Consider the following 25,320-nt stretch of genomic DNA (forward strand, 5'->3'; position numbering starts at 1 on the left):
GCGCCCACATTAAAACATGTAACACAATCACAAAATTAACCTAAACCCGACCCGCGATTGTAACTGAATATAATATACACAGTCCAACATCCGCAGCCGGCAAAATGAACGTAAAATGATACCGGTACTTAAGGTTTGATGCAGACCTGCAGAGTCCGGGTCCCATTGAAAATAATCCAAGGAAAAAAAATGTATATTTCCAAAGGTAAGGGTGGGAAAAACATATATCCACTATTGTCTGCTGCGTCCACAAACACGTCTTACCTATACTCCACTTCCATTCAGCCCCGTTTATGATTCGCCCGTGGAAAACATATCAGAATAAGTCTCTAAAATAAATACATTACAAAAATATACAGTTGCAAATACATATTATACATGGTTACACATATTTACAAAGAAAGACGGTACACCGAGAGAGTTTTCAAAGCTTTAATAATAATATAACTTTCATCCCAAACCGTGCCTGTGAAGGGTAGCAAAACGCTACTAGGAACACGCTCGCAACACAGTAAACGTGCATGTTAAGAAAAATATACGATACTTGATCAAACCAACGGGAAACCGCCCTCATCTTCCTCCTCATAACTGATGTCCTCAAAGTAGTCCTCTCCAGCATGGGGAAGAGACTTTGTCATATAGACATCGTCCCACGCTCCTTAATTCAAAACACGCTAGCAACACACTCGCAAAGCAAAGTTCACATGCAGTAGCTCTGTTTCCTTCTTTATCGGACTGCTCGATTGCTTATAGCTTGAAAGCTGCGTCATGTACCTTTCTTATTGCAATTTACATGGTGAGGATATGTCTACGCTAATTTAAATTGTGCACAAGCTAAGAAGTTGCAGGCTTTCCTCGGCGCATATATTCCACCGGTCTAAATCTTACCTTTTGTACTCGAGCGCCGCTGGCGGCTGTTAGAAAAATTACATAAATTGGCCCCATCACTGAATAAGCCGCAGGATTGAACGTTTGGGAAAAAAGTAGCGGCTTATAGTCCGGAATTTACGGTATTTAAAAACATGGAGATAGCACATTTTGACTGCTGAAATCGATTGAATCAGTTTGAAGACATTTATCAGAAGTCACACTTAATTTGAAAAGTTAATGTCTATTGTAAATATGGCACTTCACATTTTGACAGCTCTCAAATCACTTTTGTGACAGCAGTTGAGACAGAATATAATCCACTCTTTCTTTTAATTTTTTTTTGAAAACTCCAGTTTTTTGGAAAAACGAAAAAAAAACCCAATACTGAGATTATACATTTTGTCAATTAGTCATTTTTGTGACAGTTTTTCTGTGTAAAAATCATGCTTAGAAGCCACACTTCATTTAAATTTTAAACTTGTTTTGTTCTATATCGGAAACACAACTTCATCTGAAATTTAAATTTCTGTTGATCCTGCTCAAAATCGTTCCTTTAGTTTAAATCTCATCTCATTAGCCGTACCGCTTATCCTCATTAGGGTTGCCGGGGGGCTGGAGCCCATCACAGCCATCTCTGGGCAGTGGGCAGGGGACACCCTGAACTGGTTGCCAGCCAATCGCAGGGCACACGGGGACAGACAACTCATTCGCTCATTCACACCTAGGGACAATTTGGACCGGCCAATTCACCTGAAATGCATGTTTTTGGAACGTGGGAGGAAACCGGAGTGCCCGGAGAAAACCCACGCAAGCACGGGGAGAACATACAAACTCCGCACAGGAAGTCTGGAGCTGGATTTGAACCCACGACAGGTTCCCATGACATGAACTGTGCCGCACAAGCGCTAACCACTGCGCTGCCGTGCTGCCCTAGTTTAAATATTTTCTTTGAAAAATTGGGTTATTTAAAAAAATCTGAAATTACACACTTTGACGGATGACTTGTTCAACTTAGTTTTGAAACAGCTGTTGACTCTTTTGAGCTAGTGGCCTTCATTGCAACCCTCTGACCTCCATCTTGTCCTTGCTCTTAGTTTAGCCTGGAGAATCAAGAGCACTTGGAGTTAGCTGTCCTGTCCATCACCGTCCACACAGAAAACGAAACAAAACACAGTGGTGGTCTTTGGTCTGGGGGACATGATGTCATCGAAGTCCGCCGTCAGGAATGGGAGGATTCTATCAGCAGGTAATCATTATCTACCTTTAGGTTTCGGTCCTAGCATTAATAACTCGTATGTCACGTCAGCCAGGGAAGCGCCACAGCGTACCCTGGCTGGTTCTGCCGAAAACCCGCCCACCATCGGTTGGCGGGGGCCCAGCGCTGCAACTATGACCTAAGGGAAAGGATTTGCATTGGGAGCTTGACCAAGACAGAGACGGCTGTTTACCAGCAGGTCCCGACGGATGAGGCCGAGGCGCAGATGTTGGCCAGCGTCGACTTGGACCACATGAAAAGTGAGTCAGCTCGAACGCCAGCGCTAAATATACCAAAATCCAATCAACCACATTAAAAACTGCAGTCCCAGGTCCCTTTCTTTGACTCTGCCCATTTTTCTACACACTTGACCAAGGGTAGCGGTACCCACGTAGTCCCTTGCCAAAGGATCTGCACACCGACGCCCCCTCCTCCCATGACTGCCGCACAGGTCTCTACAAACTTTACTCCTTTGGTTGCTCTCACAGGTCGTGGGTCATGAAAAGGAGTTCCCATGTAGACCTTTGCCAGAGATCTGTTTGACCAGATCAGTTCCAATGACTGGTACCTGGTCGCTAGAAAACCTGAACCCTTTGGCACCTCCCACAGGTGGTGGGCCCATGGAAATGAGTACCCATGTAGGCACTGTTTCTTTAAGGTCCCCTTTCTTAACTGCCACCTGAGTCTCTACACACCTGATCCCTTTGGCTACTCCCTCAGGTGGTGAACCCCGAAGGCATAGAACCAGGATTGCAAGCGCTCGCCAACGGAATCCACCTCGAGGCTTGGTACAAGAGGGGGCACATCATAGGTGCTTCATCTGTTTGTCATGACTGGCCCTACCAGCGGATTTGAAGCCCCAGAAAACATACCTCTTAGGACCATTGGGACACCCAAACTCCTCCACCATAGTTAGGTTAAAAGGAGCCATTTTAAGTTTCCCAAGCAACTAGTAAGGATGCTTCCTTAACCCTCTAAAGGTGTTCCAGGCATACCTAACTGGCAAAAGACCCCAGGCATGACTCAGGACAGGCTAAAGATACTTTCTCTTTGGGCTGGGCTGGGGTGCCTCTGGATCCCTTCTGATAAGCTGGACGAAGTGCCCGGGGAGCGGCAGGTCTGGGCTTCCCTGACCCCGGAGCCTTACTCCAGAAATGCGTAAAAGAACGGATATAGGGATGGGAAAACAGCACAGTACTTCCTGGAATAATGTAGTGCTCCATTGCACACCTCCAAAATACTGACATCAGGATCCTTGTTGTAAACTACAAATAACAGCTATATCACACCCTTGAAATTAATCAACAAATTCAGGGTCTATTTTTTGCGGTAGTTGTTTTGTAGTTCTATAATGGCTTAAGAAAATATTTAGATATTTACCTTCGACATTTATATAGATCTTACCCAAGTTTTTGGATGATAAGGCGCACATGAAAACAAAGGGCACCCACAACATTTGTATAGTAATGAGTAAAGATTAACCCAAGATATAGAAAATAAATGTCTAAAAATATCATAGGGAAAGTGTTAGTGGCTAAAGAGGAAAAGAGGTGCTATTAACTGAGCATGTAGTCGATTCCCCTTGAGCGGCGACCCCGCCTCCGGCCTTTCCTGCCTTGCCAGACTGGAGTAATCATCGACTGCCGGGCTACACAAAACAGAGCCACTAAATTCAGTGCTGCCGGCTGCCGATACTTCATAGTGACAGCCCGGGTAATGTCCAGTCCCTGGTTATCTTCATTCGGAGAAAGTCCTTTCTCTGGGTCTGGAAAAAGACCGTCTCGGTTCACTAGTTCACAACGACCGCATCCATATGTACGTGGCTGACATTTTCATTGGGAAAATAACCGCCAAGACTCTTCTCTACTTAAGATGTCACATGACTTTCAGACAGCTGCCTTTTTTCCAGCTTTGATTGTACTGAGGTGGCTCGGGGCATCTGGTCAAAACGCCTTCCTGGAGAAGGTCTACAAGGCATCTCTCTTTAACAGAAGGCCCTGGGGATGACCTCTCTAAGGCGGTTGCCCCATGATTTTACAATGGGAGGTATGCCTATCGTCTGGCAGAAGGCCTTCCGGACAACCGGTGAGGATATATTTTTTGAGGTTGGCCTAGGAAGACCTCGGGATCTCATCGAATGAGATGAATGAAGTTTTTGGGGATATGGAAGTCTAGGATTTCCTGCTGAGGTTGTAGCTCTTTGTTTGAACTGCGAGTCAAAGGCATGTCCCTAGGTACGCCTAAGGAGAGTATGTTTTTGGGCTGGCCTGGGAATGCTTAGGATTCTGTTAGATGAGATGGACAAAGTAGCTTGGTATAAAGAAGTCTGGGATTCTCTAAGGCTGTTGTCCCCTGGTTGTACTATGGGTTGTAGGCCTATCTCTCTGACAGAAGGCCCAGACGACAATCCAGGAGTAACTATGTCTTGAGGCTGGCCTGGGAGCACTTCAAGATCCTGTTGAATTAGATGGATGAAGCGGCTGGGGATAGGATAGTCTGGGATTTCATGCCTGTGTCAGCTTTATTCTAAATACAAAGATATTCCACCACTATTCTCCTAACAAGACCTCAGAGACCCAAAGGCCAACCACGGTGTGGCCACATTACACGAGGTTCTGAACCAAAGCAGGCTCGATTCTAAAAGTATTTTTGATGTTTTAGGAAGTAACTTAAAAACTAAAAAGGAATGGAAACGTCGGTTTACAAGATTCGTGTTCGTAAATGCGGATTTAATACTTTTTAATTTAGGACCGTCCTTTCTGATTATCAAGAGGAAGTGATTTGTACAAAACAATCGTAGTATCGATGCTACTCTGATCCACTCACCATCGATTGATCTGGCACAGCCTGAAAATCAATACGAGTGGACAAAACCCAAAACAAAACTCCACCCAATCTGTCCTATGCGGCGACGTCCGAAGTCAACATTGACAGTAGCTTCGGATCAGACACAAGAGCAAGACCTTTCTGGACTCTTCTGGACTTGGTTTGGGGTGTTGCTCCTCTCCCCATGCGGAGATCTGCAAAAACATTAAACCAGGTCCTGGATTAGCGTTGAAGCCTGCCAGGAGATGACGGACGTGGACGAACAAGAAAAGCGAGCTGACAGTGACCACGATGGAACCAAAGACAGCTTCCAGACCAGTTCCGGCACACCGAAGCAGCACCAGACCCAGCACCACGGCTCGCTTTCCATGGTGGAGGGTTTTGAGGACTTTGAAGAGTTTGTTTTCGATTTTGACGATTATGATTTGCTGGAGTCCATCCACACTCAACTGGGTTCTCCGGAGGAGACTGTTCGTAAGTTTTTTCGAGGATGTTTTTACCTCGATTCTATTTTGATCCCCGTGATCAATGAATGGGACTTTCCACTGACAACATAATGCTATGGGGCACATTATACAGTATCGCTACTCGTTATTGAACAAATGGAGCATCCGTTAGAGCACCGATGCTGTTTCCGCGTTTCCATTGATCATGTGGCATGTATTTGGCTTAGGGCTAAGCTACTGCTGGAGCGGAAAGACATTTCATTGACAATTGAGGCAACCAACCTCTGCTCCTCCTGTTCACAGTTTTTTTTTTTAGGTTTAAAAGGTTCAAAGGTGACGAGATCAGGAGTGATATGCAAGTTTGTTTAAAACAAAACAAAAATATGATAGAAAAACTTTATACAGTAAAGCCCCGGCATACGACATGAGTTGGTCCAAGGTGGGGATTGTGAAGTGAAATTGCCACATAGTAGCTCTGAACCTTCAGTACACCAGATAAAAGCCTAAAAAAATAAAAAATTCTAGATATTAAGTGCTACTTGTATGTAATATACATTACATGTTAAGTAATGTATATGATTTGCCATTGGTGTGATATGACTTGAGCTGTTACAATACAGTCACAGGTTGTTGCAGAGGAGACAGGACTGAAAACTAATTGAAAACATATTTTAAAACGTCCACGTACCACTATTATTGAGTATTGCAACTCAGTAGTCTCTTTTGCCAGAAAAGCGTTATTTATCATAATAGTCCTGATCGTCGGGTAGCCATACGTGTGTCTTTATCTATCTGGATAATCGCAAGGTTTGTTCTCGTGGTTATTATGTTTTTATTTCTCCCTTTAGCATTACTGCACGCCTTGCTTACTATAGCAGTGAAAAAAAACTGTATTTTATCACGCAAACAAACAATCACATAAGGATTCTAAACCAATCGGAGAGAAGAAAGACTTTCTTGCCATATTTGTTTAATACGATTGTATTCAGAAATGCTCTTAGACATGCTTTGCTTTTAAGAAACCTGATGATGTCACTGCTGTTCCTTTACAAAAAAAATACATGATTGTAGATAGATAGATAGATAGATAGATACTTTATTCATCCCCGAAGGGAAATTCACATTTCCAGCAGCATCCCTGAGCTGAGAACAGTACAATAATAAAGCCAAAAGAATACAATATACAAATACCCAGTGTGACGTGCAAATGCCCACTGTAGCGTGTTATATAGAGTAACTAAATAGTGCTTCACAGAATACATATTGCAGTAAGATTCGGTAATATCCAATGTAGGTGGTGTGGTTTAATGTGGGCCTTTACTCTGCCGGGTGGAGTTAAAGAGCCTCATTGCATGAGGAAGAAAAGATCTCTTCAGTCTGTCCGTAGTACAAGACAGTGACAGCAGTCTGTCGCTGAAACTGCTCTTCTGTCTGGAGATAATGCTGTGTAGTGGATGCGATGGATTGTCCATGATTGACCTTAGCTTTTTCAGTGCTCGTCTCTCAGCTACTGTTGTTAGGCTGTCCAGCTCTTTGCCCACAACAGAGCTCGCTTTCCTAGCCAGTTTATTGAGACGAGAGGCATCCTTCCTCTTGACGCCTGTATCACAGATTTGCAAAATTTAATGAAGCACACACGATTTTGAACTGAATGAACAGTGAGAAAGGCATTGTGGAGGTTTGTTGAGCTAATAGCATATTGGTATTTTCATGATGCAAACTAATACCAGACCAGCATTTCATGTGATGTTGGCCAACAGCAGACAGGCATTTTAGAGATGTAACAAGACATCCCCAAATTTTGGGCACACAAAAATCCTAGTAGATGTGGTATAGTGGGACAAATGCCGCAAAGAGGGGCCAAAAAACGTCTTATTGCACATGGTAAAGTGGAAAAATTGAAAGGTGGGGTCACCGTACCCCGAGGGTCTACAGTACAGGAATCAGATTTTATATTATGGTGTATCCAGATCACATCTGGAAAAGTAATCTCATCAACTCTCTTAGCTGGTCAAATACGAGAAATGCCGTCTCAAGAGATTCTAAGTTCACGAATTAACCTACTTTCAGGACAAAATATTAACCTTTTTTTGGTACTTATTTGGATACTTTTGTCATGATTTGCGGGTGGAACCTAACGTAAGAAAGCAGGAACTGAGATAGGGGTGCTCAAATAGTGACAATTTTGAACAGCTGACTTAAAAACAAAGTAACAAACAAAGAAAAACTAACAAGTGGTCTCAAAACAAAATACCCTGACAAGGAACAAACTCGGTTGTTATCAGATAATATAAAGAACTGGCCTAATGAAATGCATGTGTAAAGACTGGTTAGGTGCAAGTGGGCATTCTCCAACCACTCCCCCCAAGTTGTCACCTTCTATGGGGGAAATAATGTCCCAGATCCTGCTTCCTTTGTCCAAGATGTGATCTTTTCTCTATTTCCCTTAGGTCACAGATTTGAAGACAACCCCGGAGTGCGACGGCACTTAGTGAAGAAGTCGTCCCGATTTCAGATGGGCCGGATCAGCAACAGTTCTACGCCGTTGTCCAGCCTGAAGAAGAAGAAACGAGCTTCGGATAAGAAGACCCATGAGGTTTGTGGTGCAATCGATGACAGTTCAGATTGATTTTCCGTGTAGAAGCGGTTCATTCATGACCGGGCCCACACTCATGGACTGTAGCGGGCTCAGATCACATGACTTAGTCCGTGTGAGAATTTAGTCCCAACTAGTAAGGGACTTGGACTAGGGCTACAGAACTCTGCTTTTTTGTCATAGTAGTCTTAGTCATGGTTGAAAGTCCACAGCAATATTCAAAACCCCATCGGTGTTCTGCTTTGGACCCGCAGTTGTTTGTGGAGCTCAACGAGCTGATCGTGGAGAAGGACCATGAAATGCGCTGGAAGGAACGTGCACGTTGGATCAAGTTCGAGGAGGACGTGGAAGAGGAGACGGACCGCTGGGGAAAACCTCACGTGGCATCGCTTTCCTTTCGCAGTCTTTTAGAGCTTCGGCGGACCATCACGCACGGTAAAGGACTCTAGGACCCTTTGTCCATCAGAACTGTTTGTCTGTCATAGACCTGGTAAACATCACTTATCTACATCTTTCAAGGTGCAATTCTTCTGGACCTGGAACAGAACTCTCTTCCAGGAATTGCCCATCTAGTGGTGGAGACCATGATCATTTCTGATCAAATCCGGGCTGAGGACCGGTCCTGCGTTCTCAGGGCTCTGCTGCTCAAGCACAGGTCTGGTAGCGAGCGGGTTCTGCCTTCTATTCACAAAGGAACTAAAAGTTGTTACCCAAGTCTCGTAGTTCTACCGGTGCCCAATTGTTTTTTTTTTTCTAGGCACTCTGATTTGTCTTCACTAGGACCTATTTACGATAGGACCCCAAAAGTTTCAAAATGAATAGAATGAGAAGACAGTTGGATTCAATCCAAGGTCGCACGGTCGAAAACCAAATCTTGTAGGGTTCCATCAAACTAGGCACAAGAGACCCCCCTATTCAATGACTTTAAATACATTCGTCTAACAACACATTTAAGTAACTGGTTAGCACGTCTGCCTTACAGTTCATTGTTCAGGACTTAATTCCAGCTAACGGCCTCCCTGTGAAGGGCTGGGGGACGGGGAAGATGTGGCATTGTTTATGTTTTCCCCTTGCCTGACTGCCTTTTTGGTCTAGGGACTCTGGTCTACTTAGAAGTAACCTAGGCTAGTTTCATACCTCCTACCGAATGACTTTCAAATACTGTTGGCTATCGCCGCATTTGAGTGTATATTGAGAAGACAATTTGATCCCAGAAGTTCAATCCCATTTTGTACGGGCAAAAACTATTACCCAAATCTTGTAGGGCTCTGTCAGATCCAGGTCCTAGTGACCCCTTCATTGCAGTACATTTGAATACCGATGGATAAGTGCACATTTTAGTGTGTAATGAGAAGACAATCCCATAAGTGCATCTGTGTTCTTACAACTTCGGACAGAAGTTGTTAGATCTCAGACTTGTTCAAACTTTAGAGTGGGTAGCGGTCCTACTTTTTCCTGAAAAAAAGAAATTGGGAGCTTCCTTAATCTTGGGGTTATGCTGACACAGGGAAGCCACAGTGGGAATTTCCAGAATGTTTTCTTTGACACGACTTGGCTCGCAGTCCCAACTTTCCCGCAGATGTTGAAACTGTTCTGCGACCGCTGGAAAGCTACTTCTATTATCAAAGTGGCTCAGCGGATGGTGGCTCATGCAGCATCTTGATATGCGTTTTTTAGGTCCAACAGTGTGCCAGCGTCAAATTAATAGTTGGACAAATTTACGCTTTCTTTTACTGGCCATTATTCTGCTATTTTGTTTTGATCGAGTTTTTAACTCATGCTTCACGGAAAAGGGACACTGTATAATATTTGACCACCAGGTATTGCCGTATTAAGTGTTGCAAACAAAAACAAGTGCTGAAAAGCACAAGGAAGAATGACGACAAATCAGACCTGATTTAGACCAAAACCATTTGTCCAAAACAGACAAAGTCACTGTGGTCCTCGAGGGCCGCGTGTCCTGCGTGGTTTTTGAGGTTTCTCTGCTCCAATACAGGTGAAGCTGACAATTTGTATCACTTGGTTTGAAGGAAACCTCCGAAATCATGCAGCACATGAGGCCTTCGATGACCAAAGTACCCAGGTCTGGTCCAAAAAAAGATTAAAAGATATTTGTTGGTGGTTTAATAGTAACCTGAAGTCCGTCCTGTGCAGTTTCACTAGCCCAAACGTGGTCATAAATAATTCTTTAGAAAAGTTGCGCTTCACAATGGCTGCCAGAAGGTCTGACCTCATCGGTACTTCCATTAAGTTTGTCCGGCTATAATGCAATTTACGTGACTCATTTGCTCTCCCTGCCCATTGACTTTCAAAAAAAACCCAACAACTGTAGTTCAAATTGATTGTATGTATAGATCCGAAAGATTACGTCAGGAAATACATTAGCCACACTGATGCTGTCAAAAAGAATTAGCGGGACAAAAGCAACTGATGCTTGTCCAAATACAAAGGCGGGATTCGTCCTTTGCCAATCGGGGGCGTTAATAAACATCTTTTGCGCCCGATCGGGAAAAAATTCCAAGTCATCGTCAGCCTTTCCGCGTAAATTCCCGACATATCGCTGGAACTTCTCTTGGGGAAACCGAAGCTCCGTCATTAGCGTCATTATGAGACTGACATCAGATTTACGGCGTGGAAAGAAACACATCCACATGCCGTTAGCGTTAAGACGCTAGCTTGCTCGGCCCACGCTAAAGATTCATCAGGTTTTTTTTTTTGCAGTTCAAATCGTATTGGACAGATCTTGTAGTCCTAATGGTTTCCCTGTTGAACTTGGTGGACAAAATTTGATTGTTAGAACAAGGTGAATAGCATTTTTTTGTGTTTTAATTTATTGATTTATTCAAAAGAAAATGAAACAATTTCCAAGGTGTTGTAAGTGAAACATTGTAAAAACATAGTGGAAATAGTGTCTCTTAATTGTCCTCTTAATTTCAAGTTATCTTGGGGTAAACGGCCCCAGAAATTGATGATTGCAATTTCAAATCGATTTCACACAAGAAACTACAGTACTCGGCAATTTTTAATTAAATATCTCATCAATTCAATTTGATGATTGCAGGGCACTAATTTGTCACGCTAAATTGGCGCAAACCTCTGTAGGAGCTTTGTTTTGGAGCAGAAAAAAAACAATGAAGTACATGCGACCCTCAGTGATTTTTCCACACCCTTACCGTAACGGATGTTTTTTTTTTTTTGCGCTTTTGTTTTCTTAATAAACTGTTTCTGCAAAAGTAAAACATAGTGCAAGTCATTCATTTAAAGTAAAAAAAAACTAGTTTTATGACACAACCTTACTGGAAACTCGCTTTTGATTGTCACGCCACATTAGAATAGAATAGAATATAGCTTTAATGTCATTGTTACAACATGGGTTGAATATATTCTGACAATGAAATTGGAAGTGGCCCTCCAGGTCCACATCTTACAGTGAGGGTAAGAAAACAAAAAGATAAAGGAACAAAGAAGATGTTTGTACTGTCCTTGTTGCATAGGCTTTGTTTTCCTCCGGATGGTGGGTGTATGAGGGGGTGAGGGACAGACAGAGATGGCCGAATCCAACTTGATGTTTGATCTTACTGTACACGCGGTCCAGTGTTTTTTCCCTAATTGCTCAGTCCACGTATTGAATGAATTTGGGAAGTACAGTCCTTAAGCATGCCTGATTAAAGTCGCCGGCGACAATAAAAGGTCCCATTTGCAGCGACCAAGAGATATGGGTCATTTTAAAAAGGTGGTCGTCAACAAAAACAGGTAACAAAGTAACCTACAAGACCTGCTGCAACAAAAGCAATGAACCAAAACCAAGAAATTCAATCAATTACACTCAAAAACATAATGACGTTCTACACATGAAATGAGCATTATGTAATCTGCAATGCAAAGTAAATGTAGTCATAAAATGTCTTGTTTGGATACTTGTCTCTGAGATGAAAACGAAAAAAAAAACACAAACAAGAGGGGACAATGGCAATTAAAAAAAACATCCCGGCTGGCAGAGTCGATAAAAACAATCTGGGAAAAAACTTTTGGTTGGAAGATTTCAACGAGTCCAGAGCTGGTCGCTTGCAGAACCAAGGAGCCAGAAAATGGGCGCTTAGGAAGGTCCAGGCTTGCTAGCGCAGTCAATATAAAGGGTGTCCCAGATTTGAGTAAGGTGCGGGTTATAAGAGGTAGGTTTAAATGGTTTGAATGGTTTGGCCACTCCGTCCGGTTGGCACCTTCTGGGCGGTGGCGGGCCTCAACCTATTACTATTACCAAGATATAACTTGCCTTTCACAAGTTCACAAGCCCTTTAGCAAAATATTTTCTATATTTTTATGTCGATGATCACCTCAAAAATACTGATCCAATTTTTCAACATTCCTCTCACAGTCACCCAAGCGACATGAAGCACCGTTTCCACCGCCACCAATCGTCTGCCAGTCTCCACGGCAGTTTCAACCACAACCACATCCAGGACACCAACCTGCCTCTTGTCGCTGAGGAAACAGAGGAACACCAGGACGGGAAAGGACCTGTGTACGACCCCAAACAAGAAGTATTCGTCAGCCTGTTTGTAAGTCGCATCATTAGAAAGTGATTTTCCACAGACATATACCCTTAGACGTTTCTAAAAGATCACAGTAGTCCCTATAGATTTCTTGATTTGTCGTTCCAGAATAGTCGGCCCACTAAATCCCCTTTTCCACTACAGGAAATTTTTGATTTTGGTTGTGCTTTTCACCAAAGAATACTTTTGGGGGAAAGACAACCGCAGGTGGATTCGGAGTGCCACCTAACCACTAGGGTCTTTTGTTGAGCCCCCTGAACCATTCAGGGGTCGGGAGGCTGACTTGTTTGGTCTTTCCCTGCCCTGATGTTGGTCAGTCAGCTCCCTTGTCCTTGAGTGGATTGATCAGGTATCTCTTATTTGTCTCGTTACTCAGTGTGTATTCAGTTCCTAGTTTACTTTCAGTTCTGGGTGAGTCATTAGCCTAATTTCCACATCTGGAAGTTTTAGACGATTATTGCATGTAGAGGAGTACGTATTTTGTGTGAGTTTCCCAACTACAAAAACAGTCCGTTTCTGGGAATGATGCACCTTTGGAGTACCACCTACCCACTGGGTTCTTCTGTTGAGCACCCTGAACGGTCCATTGGGAGAGGGATGCACTAATTAAAACTGATTTGTTGGGCAATTTTGGGGCATGTCACTACTCGCTTCCCCAAAAAATGACACGGGATTTTCAGTTAATGCCACACTGTGGACAGGAGGAGTATGCATCTTTTTTTTCACCAATGCTTACGTCATTCAATGGGTTTAGTTCATTTGGAACTCCAGGTTACTGGTAGAGTTCTTTGTCTGCAATATTCATGGGTTGCTTGTTGGAAAAGGGAACAACTTGCAAGAACTTCCTTTCAGACATTTGTAAATTCTCTAAGTATTTACAAGGCCCAGAAATTTGACCAACCTATCAGCTTTGATCAATCATCACCTCATCAGTGTTCAGGGTGTTCAATAGAAGACCCCCCCTGGATAGGTGGCACTCCAATAGCAAAGGGGAAAATAGCCAGGAACTATTTTTTTGGGTTGAAAACACGTCTAAAATAATACATACAATAAAAAACCTCTTCAAAAAGATCATACTGTGTAAAAGTGGCTAATGATGATCCTGATCCTTCCCCCTATCAGTACCTGAACATTCCTTGATAATTGTACCCATCAAAAGGAGAACATAGTAGATAGGTGGTACTCCAAATCGCCTGGAACTTTCCCAGGATCCATTTTTTCCGGGAAAACATGCCCCAAATAATACGTACTCTGGTGCATGCAAAACCGCTTAGAAAAGTTCTTGCAGTGGAAAAAGGGCTAGTGAAAGGGCTCATAGGAACTTGAGGTTCCGTTTTACTATATTTTTAAATATTTTAAGCATAGAAAGAAGTTCTTGCTAATGAGATCTTGGTCTTCAGTGTTCTGGAATAGAGGCTTGAGTCCGGTTGGAAAACAGGGGAGGTGTTGAAACGCCATAAAGAAGTCAAAACCTCGCCAGTGGACATCACATCACGCACAAGTTTTTTTTTACGGGAATCCCGCAAAATAATCTGCCTCAACGTTAATATTCGATGTTAGCATCGACATCACCCAACATGTCAAGTTATTTTCTGAGTCATTGCCCCAGCACTTCTTTTGAAGTGTTCTTGATACACGAGCTGTGAATTTGTAATTTCTTTGATGAGGTCAAAAAGTAATATCACTGCAAACGGCACTCTTGGCTCGATAAAATCCAGTAATAGGTCTCAAGGTGCTCAGAACAATCACCGGGATAATCTGTGTTCTGTTCTTGCTCCAAGAAATCTCTCCACCCCGTATCTCCGGAGACCCACCCGGCGGCCGCCAGGTCTTTGAAACTCCTCGCCAAGATACCGAGAGGCGCTGAAGCTGTCATTGTTCTAGTTGGTAAGCTTTCGGACCACGTACAAATTTAAGTGCTTTTGGACAAAACCATAGTAGTAGACCCCGAGGACACTTATTACGTTACTACGTTTTCACCTTACCATGTATGATAACTTTTTTTCGGGCCTTCCTGAATTTCGATTAGGATTTCGTTTTTCTCAAGTCCTCCTAAAGTATACCCCCTGATCCATTAAACGTTTTTGATCCGGAAATTTCCATTGGAATTTGAGCAACAGATTTAGCGAGAGAACACAAAGCACTGAGGTTTCGGTTTGTGTACGGGCAGGCTGCGTGGAATTTTTGGAGCAGCCGGCAATGGCCTTTGTCCGCCTGAACGAGGCAGTGCTTTTGGAGTCAGTATTGGAGGTGCCGGTTCCTGTCCGCTTTCTTTTTGTCCTGCTGGGTCCCAGTCAATCCAACGTGGACTACCATGAGATCGGACGTTCCTTCTCCACGCTCATGTCTGACAAGGTGTGAAACCAAGCAGAATTGGTAAAAAATTGTACAAAAAAATGAATTTTGAGTGGATATTTTTCTTTAGAACTTCCATGAAGTGGCATACTTTGCAGACAACAGACAGGATCTCCTAAACGGTATCAATGAGTTCCTGGACTGCAGCATTGTCATCCCGCCGTCGGACGTTGCGGGCAAAGACCTGCTGAAGACCGTAGCCGACTTCCAGAAACAAATGCTGCGCAAGCGCAAGGAAAGGGAGCTGAAGAAGCACCTGTCTTCATCCGGCATGGAACAGAACGACAAAGGTAAGCCACGGAATCTTCAGAATCTCCCACACTCTTATGGTAAAGAACTTTTCTTCCTAGGGGAATCACCACCCTAAATGGGCGCACAAAACTGTGAAAACATATCTTAACTTATTTTCTTTTTTTTCTTTCTTTTTTTGTGAAAACATATACCTTCTGACTTATTTTGAACTTTTGTCGCTGCTAAAGGTTGTTGCGCTTCTTTTCATTGCACTATTGTGACTATGCACTATACTTCTCATCGCATAATTATTATAAATTAGACCAGTTTCTAAAAACTACATTGTAAATAGGTTTTGCCTATTTACCCTGATAGCCTTTTATCTCTTTCTACCTTTAAATTATTTAATACATGTTTACCCTGGAGTGCCATGTATACAATGTTCGACAAGATAATTCAATTGAAGGCAGCACGGCGGCGCAGTGGTTAGCGCGTGTGCGGCACAGTTCTGAAGTCATGAGATCGAACCTCCTGTGTGGAGTTTGCATGTTCTCCCAGTGCTTGCGTGGGTTTCCTCCGGGCACTCCGGTTTCCTCCCACATTCCAAAAACATGCATGTCAGGTTAATCGGCCGGTCCAAATTGTCCCTAGGTGTGAATGAGCGAGCGAATTGTCTGTCCCTGTGTGCCCTGCGACTGGCTGGCAACCAGTTCAGGGTGTCCCCTGCCCACTGCCCGAAGACAGCTGAGATGGGCTCCAGCACCCCCGCGACTCTACTGATGATAAGCGGTGCAGATGATGGATGGATGGATAATTCAATTACATTTTCACATTTTGCAAGTGGGAAGCCAGAATATAGATAGATGTGCCCCCCTGGTTGGCATCATATTGGGGAAGGTGTTGCGCCATATCTTTACATTACCGCCTATTACCTCCTGACTGAACTTTTTCTTAACCTAGACATGATTCAAGAGGAGGAGGACGATGGTGAACAGGAAGTGGACCCGTTAAAGCGTTCAGGGATTCCTTTTGGGGGGCTGATTCATGATATCCGGCGCCGATACCCCAACTACGTCAGCGACCTAAAAGACGCCGTCGACATGCAATGTGTTGCTGCTGTCATATTTATTTACTTTGCTGCGTTGTCTCCAACCATCACCTTTGGGGGCCTTCTAGGTAAGCTAATCTTGACTGTTAGTTTTTCAATAGTTTTATCAGGAGAACAAATGAAAAACCTCAATCAGTCTAATAATCTGGAGTTCAGGAGTTAGCCCCTCTCTCTGGTCACCATTATATGTCATGAATTTTGGGTCAATCAATAATTTGGACAAATGATGAATTAATTAAGAGACAATTTAAATGTTTATATTAAGATTGTCCCACCTTCCGGTGCACTACATGAGTTTTTTCATAGTTTCATTAGAAGAACAGATAAAAACCAGTAATCAGTCACATAATCCTTAGGGAGTGAGTTTGTCTTAAATATTGGGTCAATTATTATCTGAATAATAAAGTTGATGAATTCTTTTAGATGAGTTTTGAATTACTAAAGGTTTCCATTTCTATGAGGATAAGATGCAAACAATGACAGAAGGGAAATAAGTAAGTAAGGGAACCCTCCTCCTAAGGAGACTGAAAGCTGATTTGAAACCAATTTCTCCAAACATTTATATGTTTCAGAATTTGAATGAGGATAGCATGCCATAAATGATAAAAGGGAGAGGAATAAGTACTGTATTTTCCACACTGTAATGCGCACCTAAAGTCTTTAATTTTTTTCAAAAGCTGACCATGCGCCTTATAATATGGTGCGCCTTATATGTGGATCAATGTAATATTGAGTCGCAACAGGTCTCGCAACTACGGTAAGCAGCTGCGACACGATTTTCCTCTGTAGAAGAAGTGCGCGGTGCATGCTGGGATAGATATACCGGCCTTTCATTTCCTAACCAATGTGTCAATCATCATTTGAATCGGTCACTATTGGCTAAAGTTATTCAAAGGTGAAAGAGGTGGGTTCTTTTTTATTATTTACAGGCTTATATAGGCTAAAGCGGGGTAAAACAAAGTCTGCAATTGACCGAAAAAGATATCAATCACAAGTTAGGTTGGTCTACGGCGTAGAGAAAATAAATGTATTTGTCTGTTTGATTGTAAATGGGAATTATCGGGCTAGACAGGCATCTAGCAACAAGCCACATCCATCAATGCAGAGATGCTTTTAGGCTTTTTTTTAGTTTTTTTGTCGGCATTATCGTGTGTTTTGTACGTAAATATTTTATACGGTTTGATTTACTACATACCGGATGGAGAACATCAAATGTGATGGCTGCAAAACAATATCTTTGGTGACCCTGGCTTTATATTTTTTTGGGTATCTTGTTTTCGACTCATTGGTATGTTTCTCCGAGGAGTATATTTTTAAATGGTCAGCATACCTTGAATTACAAGAGTTTAAGCTTTCCAATGAAAAGTTGCATGACACATTTCAGTGTCTGGTGACATCGTGAAGTCTGGGGCACATATTTGCTTCTCAGCAGTTGAAACCTCAAGGGTTAATAAAGTTTGACTGACCTATCGGACTGTTTTGATGACGTTCCTACTCTCGCGCCTTACAGTCCAGTGCGCTTTATGGATGGAAAATATGTGACAAAAGACTATTTTTGGGGCTGCACCTTATAGTGCAGAAAATACTTTAACTCATTTACTATCTGATCTTTGTCAACATCACACAGATGAAAATAACGTGTCTATACTCAAACTAAAACAATGCAAACATTTAAAGTGTTCCATATTTTAATGAGGATTACATGCAAAAAATGACAAAAGGGGGAGAATACGTAACTCAAATGTGATCTGAGTTTTGTCAAAACCACACAGATAAAAAAACAGTGTTTGAACCAAAAGCACCCAAAAATGTATACGTTTCCATATCTTAATGAGGAAAGCATGGATACAGTGACAGGAGGGGGAAGAATAAGTATCCAAAACCTCTGTCTTTTGTATCTTGCAGGGGAGAAAACAGAGGGCATGATGGGAGTGACCGAGCTGATAGTTTCCACTGCCACGATAGGAGTTATATTCTCCCTGCTGGCCGGTCAGCCTCTGCTCATCATCGGATTCTCTGGACCTTTACTGGTTTTTGAGGAAGCCTTTTACAAGGTAGCACTAGATACCAACAGAGGCTTCAGACCTGCATCTTTATGAATCTTCCCCCTCAGTTCTGCCAGGCCTACAATTTCGAGTACCTGACGGGTCGAGTGTGGATCGGTTTCTGGCTGGTTTTTATCGTCCTGCTGATTGTGGCGGCGGAAGGGAGCTTCCTGGTCCGGTTTATTTCACCCTTCACTCAAGAGATTTTCGCCTTCTTGATCTCCCTTATCTTCATCTACGAGACATTCTCCAAGCTCATAAAGGTCTGTGGAGACCAGATTTTCGGATGGACTTGTTTTTGACTGGCCGTGGTTTGGTGCTTCAGGTGTTTCAAGAGCATCCCCTGATGGCCTGGTATCCCGGGGACGCTACTCCTCCTACTGAGCTTCAGGATGCCCAAAACCAACCCAACACAGCTCTGCTGTCCCTGGTCCTCATGATGGGGACGTTCTTTGTGGCTTTCTTTCTCAGGAAGTTTAGAAACAGTCGTTTTTTAGGTGGCAAGGTAAGCATTTAGGTGTAATTTTAACCCAGCCCTAAGAGAAGCAGGTTCTTTACCAGATCTATACTTTGCTAAAATTGATCCAAAGTCCTCTTGAGTCCATTTTCTTTGTTTTTTCTTCTCAGGCAAGAAGAATCATTGGGGACTTTGGGATTCCCATTTCAATTTTAGTTTCTGTGTTGGTAGACTACTCCATCACTGACACTTACACACAGGTAAATTGATCTTCAAGGCGGGTTTTGGACGTAAGACAGCTATGTTGCAAACAGTTTTCAGGCGTTCCAATTAAACTAAAAAAGAAATCATAGCAAAAAAAATATTTTAGATTATGTTACTAATTGTCACAAACATCTTTGTCTTCTTTCTTCCCAAAACATTCTGGAATGCTATCAGCAAAAACTAAACCAAAACCTTCTGAACCTCGAGGGGTCTTTTCACCTCTTGTGTTGTGTTTGGCTTTCTTCTAGAAGCTTAATGTGCCGTCGGGCTTTTCAGTGACTTCCCCGAACAAGAGAGGTTGGTTCATCAGTCCCTTTGGTGACAAGCAGCCCTTTCCCACCTGGATGATGGGAGCTTCCATCGTTCCCGCCCTTCTTGTCTTCATCCTCATTTTTATGGAAACGCAGATCACCTCGTGAGTGGACTTTAAGCTGGCTTCCCTGCTCAGTAGGAGTTGGTAAAAGTCAATTTCTTTAGATTTTAGATTTGGTGTTTCCATGTTCCTCTAGGCTGATTGTGTCTAAAAAGGAGCGCCGGCTGGTGAAGGGTTCGGGATTCCACCTGGACTTGCTGCTGATTGTTATCCTGGGCGCCTTCTGCCCGCTCTTCGGTCTACCATGGTTGACGGCAGCCACAGTGCGCTCCGTCACCCACGTCAATGCCCTCACCGTCATGAGCAAGGCCACTGCACCTGGCGAGAAACCCATGATCCAGGAAGTCAAGGAGCAGCGGTTGACCGGGCTTCTGGTTGCCATCCTTGTTGGTAAAATGATGACCGGCAACTGAGAAACATCCCTGATATATATGACTTCAGTCCACAACTGGTTACAAAAACTCTGATCTTTTCTGTTCCAGGAATGTCCATCGTGATGACGGACGTGCTTAGACTCATTCCTTTGGCGGTGCTCTTTGGGATTTTCCTTTACATGGGGGTAACTTCTTTGACGGGGATCCAGTTGTACGAACGCATCACACTCATGGTCACTCCGGCTAAGCATCATCCGGACCACATTTATGTCACAAAGGTAAGATTCAGATTCAGATTCAGATTCAGATCTACTTTATTGTATAAAAACTGCCAGTAGTGCAAAAAGACAGATTAGCAGCCGTTTAGATTTAAGTTAACTATATGTTAGATTGACCATTTAACAGTCTAATGGCCAGGGGGACTAGACTATTGCGGAGCCTGGTGGTCCTGCACCGCACACTGCAGAACCTCTTAATCTTAAGATCTTAAACGTATGAGTCTGAACTCAAACTCTAAACCATTTTTTTAATTATTAGTGGTACCACAACAGAACCAGACCCAGCAGAACAACGCGATAGGTCTTGGTGCTTTTCCAACAGCAAATACAGTTTTTCCTGTTTCACATCCTCAAGAAACGACAGGTGTCGATTGTGAGCCTCATCTCAAAACATTTGTATCAAAGTCCATGATATGGACAAGCTTAACCACGCGTTTCCATCTTAAATTGCCTTCATGCAAAAATTTTGGTCTCGAAAATGTTGTCCAAGAGTTTCAAGAATCATTAGAAGTATGACAGCAGAACTTGATTCAGCGTGAAACCGAACTGGGTCCACGGTTTCAGGTCTTGGTGCTTGTCCAACTGCAAAAGGTTTTCCCTGTTTGTGATGGTTTGGATTCTAGTACTGTTTTGGATTTTCGAGGGTTATGGAGAAGCTCAACCACTTTTCTCCATCTTGACCTTCATTGGTCTCCATTCACAAATGTTGGCCTCGAAAAAGTCGTCTCGAAGTCCCTGATCTAGACATACACAACAACACGTCTCTAAAAAAATTGTACGCAAGTCCCTGATAAACATAGAACAAAATTGTGTGCAGTTAATGCTAATTTATGACAAAACCTTTGACCTTGGACAGTCTTACTTAGGCACCCAAGAGAGGACACCAACATCAAAACGACGAATAAATGAATACGCCTGGACTTATTCAGGTTAGGTGTGCAGAGATTATACGCCGGTGTGCACAGTTCAGTCACTTCCCTCAGGTTGTTGCCCTCTAGGGAGAGATGGTCCAAGGCCAAAATCATGATGAAGACTTTCTCGGATTGTCATTGGTCCATTTATTTGTGTGCAGGTGAAGACCTGGCGCATGAACTTGTTCACCCTGATCCAGCTGGGCTGCATCGTGGCCCTGTGGGTAGTCAAGTCCACAGCCGCATCCCTGGCCTTCCCCTTTGTCCTCATCATGACGGTTCCACTACGTCGCCTGGTCCTTTCCAGGATTTTCCAGGACCGAGAACTACAGGCGGTGGGTGCCCAGGCGGGCGGGGGCTTTCCCAACCTAAAACTCATCCCCGCGCAACTTGACGCCGATGCGATCGAGTCAAACGCTCACGCCTCGAAAGCAAAAGCAAATATTGAACTTTCTTAGCTTTCTTCTTGGAAAACGACACTTACTGGGGTGTGTCGTATATGTGTCGTTCCACGAGACATCTTGACATTGTTTTTCCCTTTCAAATAAGTTCCACACAGGCAGAAAATTTGGATCAAGACTACGTTTAGAGCTAAGGTTAGAAGGTTAACGTTTTAGGGTTTTAGTTAAGGGTTATGGATATGGGTTAGAACAGGGGTCGGGAACCTTTTTGACTCAAAGAGCCATAAAAGCAAAAAATATTAATTTTATTTTGGGAAAGAGCCACACCATATATTATGAGACAAATTTACTAAATTGCTAAACCGGCGCCCCAGACAAAAGCTTAGTCTTCAGCACATTTATTTTTGATGATTTGATAAAAATTATGAAAAGAGAATAATGCCAGAGCCCCTGTCCCAAATTCAACAAACATACCACTTTAAACTTGTCTCTTTCTTGCAATTACTCAAGATCGGTTAAACTCCTTTTGACCCTTTTTTCATACATATTGGTTTCAAAACCAGATGCAAGCATTTATTTTGTAAAAACGTCACAACATTCTGAGAATAGGGAGCCTTATGTGCTTACCTTTGGCGAGAGATGGGAAGGAGTGCTTGTACTTTTTGCATAGCTCCACCCATCCCTCCCACTCACCCAATCAAATGACTAAGTTCTCTTCCGGTGTTTTGGCGTATTTACAGTTCTGTGGATTCATCATAAAGTATCTGAACACTGAACACAGATTATATAGTGAACTTTTAAATAAAGGATTGTTTAGCGTTGTACAGCCAAAACGAGTTTTTTTCCCCCCTTTTTTGTGTGACACCTTGACTGTAAATTGTAGTGAAAAACGTGCCCTATATATACTGCGAAGTGTTTTTCTCGTGTTTAGCTTTGGTTTGGCTTTACGTGCACTTTGATAGGATAGACAACTCCGGTTTTAAACAAGATGGAGAAATTTTGCATGCAATCAAATTGGTCTCTGAGCCACAGATACTCATAGAAAGTGCCATATATGGCTCGCGAGCCATAGGTTCCCGACCCCTGGGTTAGAAGGTTAGAGTAGAGTTAGAGTTTAAGGGTTAGGGAATAATAAGGTTAAGACTAGGGGTAGGGTTATGGTTAGGACTAAGATTAGGACTAACGGTTAGGGTTTTAGTTAGGAGAATACTTAGGACTAGGGCTTGGGTAGGGCTAGGGCTTGGGAGTTAGAATAGGAAAAGAGTTAGGGCTAGTGTAAGTGGATAGGGCTTGGGTTTATAGTAAGGGTAAGCAAATATTTGAATTTGAATTCCTTCATGACAAATGTGTAGTTTTCTGCTTTCTTCTTAGAAGACCTCTATTACTGGGGTGTGTTGTATTTACGTCGTTCCATGCAACAGCCTGACATCTTGTCCCTTTTGAACAAATTCTAAAGAAAGCTTTGAAGGGATATTTCACAATGGTTATTTCTCATGGGGAGTAAACATTTTGGCACTTAAAAAATGTAAACATACTTCTCATATGACAATAAATGTCTACTTGACATTCCATGAATGCAAAAAAGTTTTAACTTATTTAACCTATATTTGACTAATAATTTTTTAACTTTTAAACCCATAAAAGTACATTTAAATTAATTAATTGTTAGTGTAGCTACCAGAAAACTACACTGCAAATACATAAATACATAAAATAGATTACCTCACTGGCAGAAAACGTTGCTCATATAACACCAACCAGCTCTAACAGAACAAAACATGCAAGGGAGACTACACAGGTAACATGCCACTTAGGGACAAAATAACAATGAGATTGCCATTACACAAGACCATAAAATCTAATTCAGTCACTCTAACTAGCTGTAGCTGAACAAAAATATGTAAATAAGACAAATAACTAAATATTGGACCCTCTCACAGGGTCTTGCAGCTCTCACATAATTAAAAATTAGAAATTAGAGACAATACTAAAACATTCTCTCACATGGACAAAACCATTAGAGTGCCATGACGACAACCAACCCATGAAATATTTTGTAGTCATACTAAAAAGCTGTAACTGAACAAAACATGAAAGGGACAATACGGAATATTTGACCCAGCTGGCATTTTTATTTCTTATTTAAGGTATATTTTAGCTTATTTCAAAACAATATTCTTTAAATACAGTAAGAAAAGTCATCCTTAAAATGAGAAAAAAAATTATTTCCTAGTAGATAGTCAATGATTTCGATGATAATAATACATATTGTAATATAGGCGGTACGACGGCTGAGTGGTTAGCGCGGCCGTGGCACAGTTCTGTTGTCATGTGATCAAATCCAGCTACCAGCTTCCCTGTGCTGAGTTTGCATGTTCTCCCCCTGCTTGTGTGGGTTTCCTCTGGGTGCTCCGGGTGTTTCCTTCCTCATTCCAAAAACATCCATGTCAGGTTAATTGGCTGCTCCAAATTGTGTCTAGGTGTGAATGAGTGAGCCGTCTGTCTCTGTGTGCCTTGTAACCAGTTCAGGGTGTCCCTTGCCCACTTCAGCACCCCCATGATCCTACTGAGGATAAGCGGTGCAGATAATGAATGAATGAATGAATGAATGAACAATATATAGTGTATTACCTAGAAAGGTCATACAAATACTTCAAATAAGCAAAACAATCTCTAATGAGATCAATGAGACAATTAGGCTTATTTTTGATATAAATCCTATTTTAATAGGAAATGTGTCTAGTTAAAGCTCCCTCTGGTGGTCAATTTGTTGGCAGCATTGCGATTGTTACAGGCATGTTTTCGACCACCTATGAATCTTTGTTATAAAATTAAACGGCCCAAAAAATATGTATACTGACCGCAAAGTATTGGCTTATAATTTGGAAAATTCATTAATAATATTTTGGCATGTTTTTGCTAATTACGATATTTTTTGCCCGCAGCTGGATTGCGACGAAGACTCGCCCAACTTTGACGAAGACGGACGAGACGAGTACAATGAAATTCACATGCTGGTGTGAATCGAGTCAAGAAAACTATTTATTCTTTTTCTCCTTTTTTTTCTTCTCTTTCGCCTTGACTTGGCGGGAAAATCTTAAGGCAAAAATAGATCTATATTGAAAATGTCTAAAATCAATATATGGATAATATATATTTATATCCCCCCCCCAAAAAAAAAAAAAAACAATGTCATGCGAGCGTAAATAAATGTATACACAGAAAAAAGTATTTATTTAGAGGAAATGAATTGATAACAGTGTACAGAAACAGAACAATAAAGTGTCACAGGATCTTCAGGATTTAGGTGTCAAAATTATTTTAATACAGACTTCACTACATGTCACTGCTACATTATTTTAAAACACTAACTAGATCAAAACGAACAAAACATAAAGGGAGAAAATGCAGGCTATGTTAAAAAACAAACGGCCTCGCACTGAACAAAACATGGAAGAAGACAACGTTAGATATGTCTGAACTTGAATGCTAACTGAAGAAAAACATGAAAGACAAAGCAGAATATGTTGGGACACTAACTAGTTCTAACTGAATGAAACAAGAAAGTAAGAGAACAGCGGGAAACATACTCAAGAAAGGATTGAACAACTACATAACAAGCTCTAAATGAAGAAAACGCAGGATGTGTTGGAATACTAACTTTAACTGAAAAAAACATGAATGAGGTTTATACAGGACATGTTGGTCCACAAACTAGCTCACACTAAAAAGTACATTTTTTAGTTGAAATAGCAATTGGCTCAAACTGAACAAAACACAGAAGGAACATACGCGTGGATTGAACAGCAACCAGCTGTCACTTGAGAAAACATGAAAGTCACTGGACATATTAGACCACAAAATAGCTCACACTGAGCAAAACATTAAATAGAGACAACCATGAATACCATCTAGCTCTAACAGAATAAAACACAAAAGTGAGGAAGTAGAGAAAAAATTGGGCTCCGAACAAACAC

The 25,320-nt window shown here is 42.2% G+C and overlaps 1 protein-coding gene across 2 annotated transcripts in view; it reads left to right on the top strand.

Annotated features, from left to right (window-relative positions):
* The window catches only part of slc4a3 (solute carrier family 4 member 3), a 33,355-nt gene extending 8,710 nt beyond the window's left edge, over nucleotides 1-24,645 (top strand). The window contains exons 5-23 of one of the 2 annotated variants that reach the window (XM_088353371.1): nucleotides 1,965-2,116; nucleotides 2,177-2,385; nucleotides 7,848-7,993; nucleotides 8,248-8,428; nucleotides 8,513-8,648; nucleotides 12,369-12,552; nucleotides 14,328-14,433; nucleotides 14,717-14,901; nucleotides 14,972-15,191; nucleotides 16,093-16,308; nucleotides 18,146-18,294; nucleotides 18,354-18,548; nucleotides 18,611-18,790; nucleotides 18,913-19,002; nucleotides 19,255-19,421; nucleotides 19,516-19,769; nucleotides 19,862-20,031; nucleotides 21,104-21,277; nucleotides 24,289-24,645. In XM_088353371.1, coding sequence (XP_088209497.1) covers nucleotides 1,965-2,116; nucleotides 2,177-2,385; nucleotides 7,848-7,993; nucleotides 8,248-8,428; nucleotides 8,513-8,648; nucleotides 12,369-12,552; nucleotides 14,328-14,433; nucleotides 14,717-14,901; nucleotides 14,972-15,191; nucleotides 16,093-16,308; nucleotides 18,146-18,294; nucleotides 18,354-18,548; nucleotides 18,611-18,790; nucleotides 18,913-19,002; nucleotides 19,255-19,421; nucleotides 19,516-19,769; nucleotides 19,862-20,031; nucleotides 21,104-21,277; nucleotides 24,289-24,366 — 3,192 coding nt within the window. In that variant the 3' untranslated portion in view covers nucleotides 24,367-24,645. Of the gene's footprint in view, nucleotides 1-1,964; nucleotides 2,117-2,176; nucleotides 2,386-5,021; nucleotides 5,426-7,847; nucleotides 7,994-8,247; nucleotides 8,429-8,512; nucleotides 8,649-12,368; nucleotides 12,553-14,327; nucleotides 14,434-14,716; nucleotides 14,902-14,971; nucleotides 15,192-16,092; nucleotides 16,309-18,145; nucleotides 18,295-18,353; nucleotides 18,549-18,610; nucleotides 18,791-18,912; nucleotides 19,003-19,254; nucleotides 19,422-19,515; nucleotides 19,770-19,861; nucleotides 20,032-21,103; nucleotides 21,278-24,288 lie in introns of those variants that run through there. The other variant, XM_088353372.1, reaches the window with a different exon arrangement.
* Nucleotides 24,646-25,320: the final 675 nt, after the last annotated feature.

This window comes from Urocampus carinirostris, chromosome 14 (assembly GCF_059441175.1).
Source record: "Urocampus carinirostris isolate Australia breed hairy pipefish chromosome 14, RoL_Ucar_1.0, whole genome shotgun sequence".
Classification (NCBI taxonomy): domain Eukaryota; kingdom Metazoa; phylum Chordata; class Actinopteri; order Syngnathiformes; family Syngnathidae; genus Urocampus; species Urocampus carinirostris.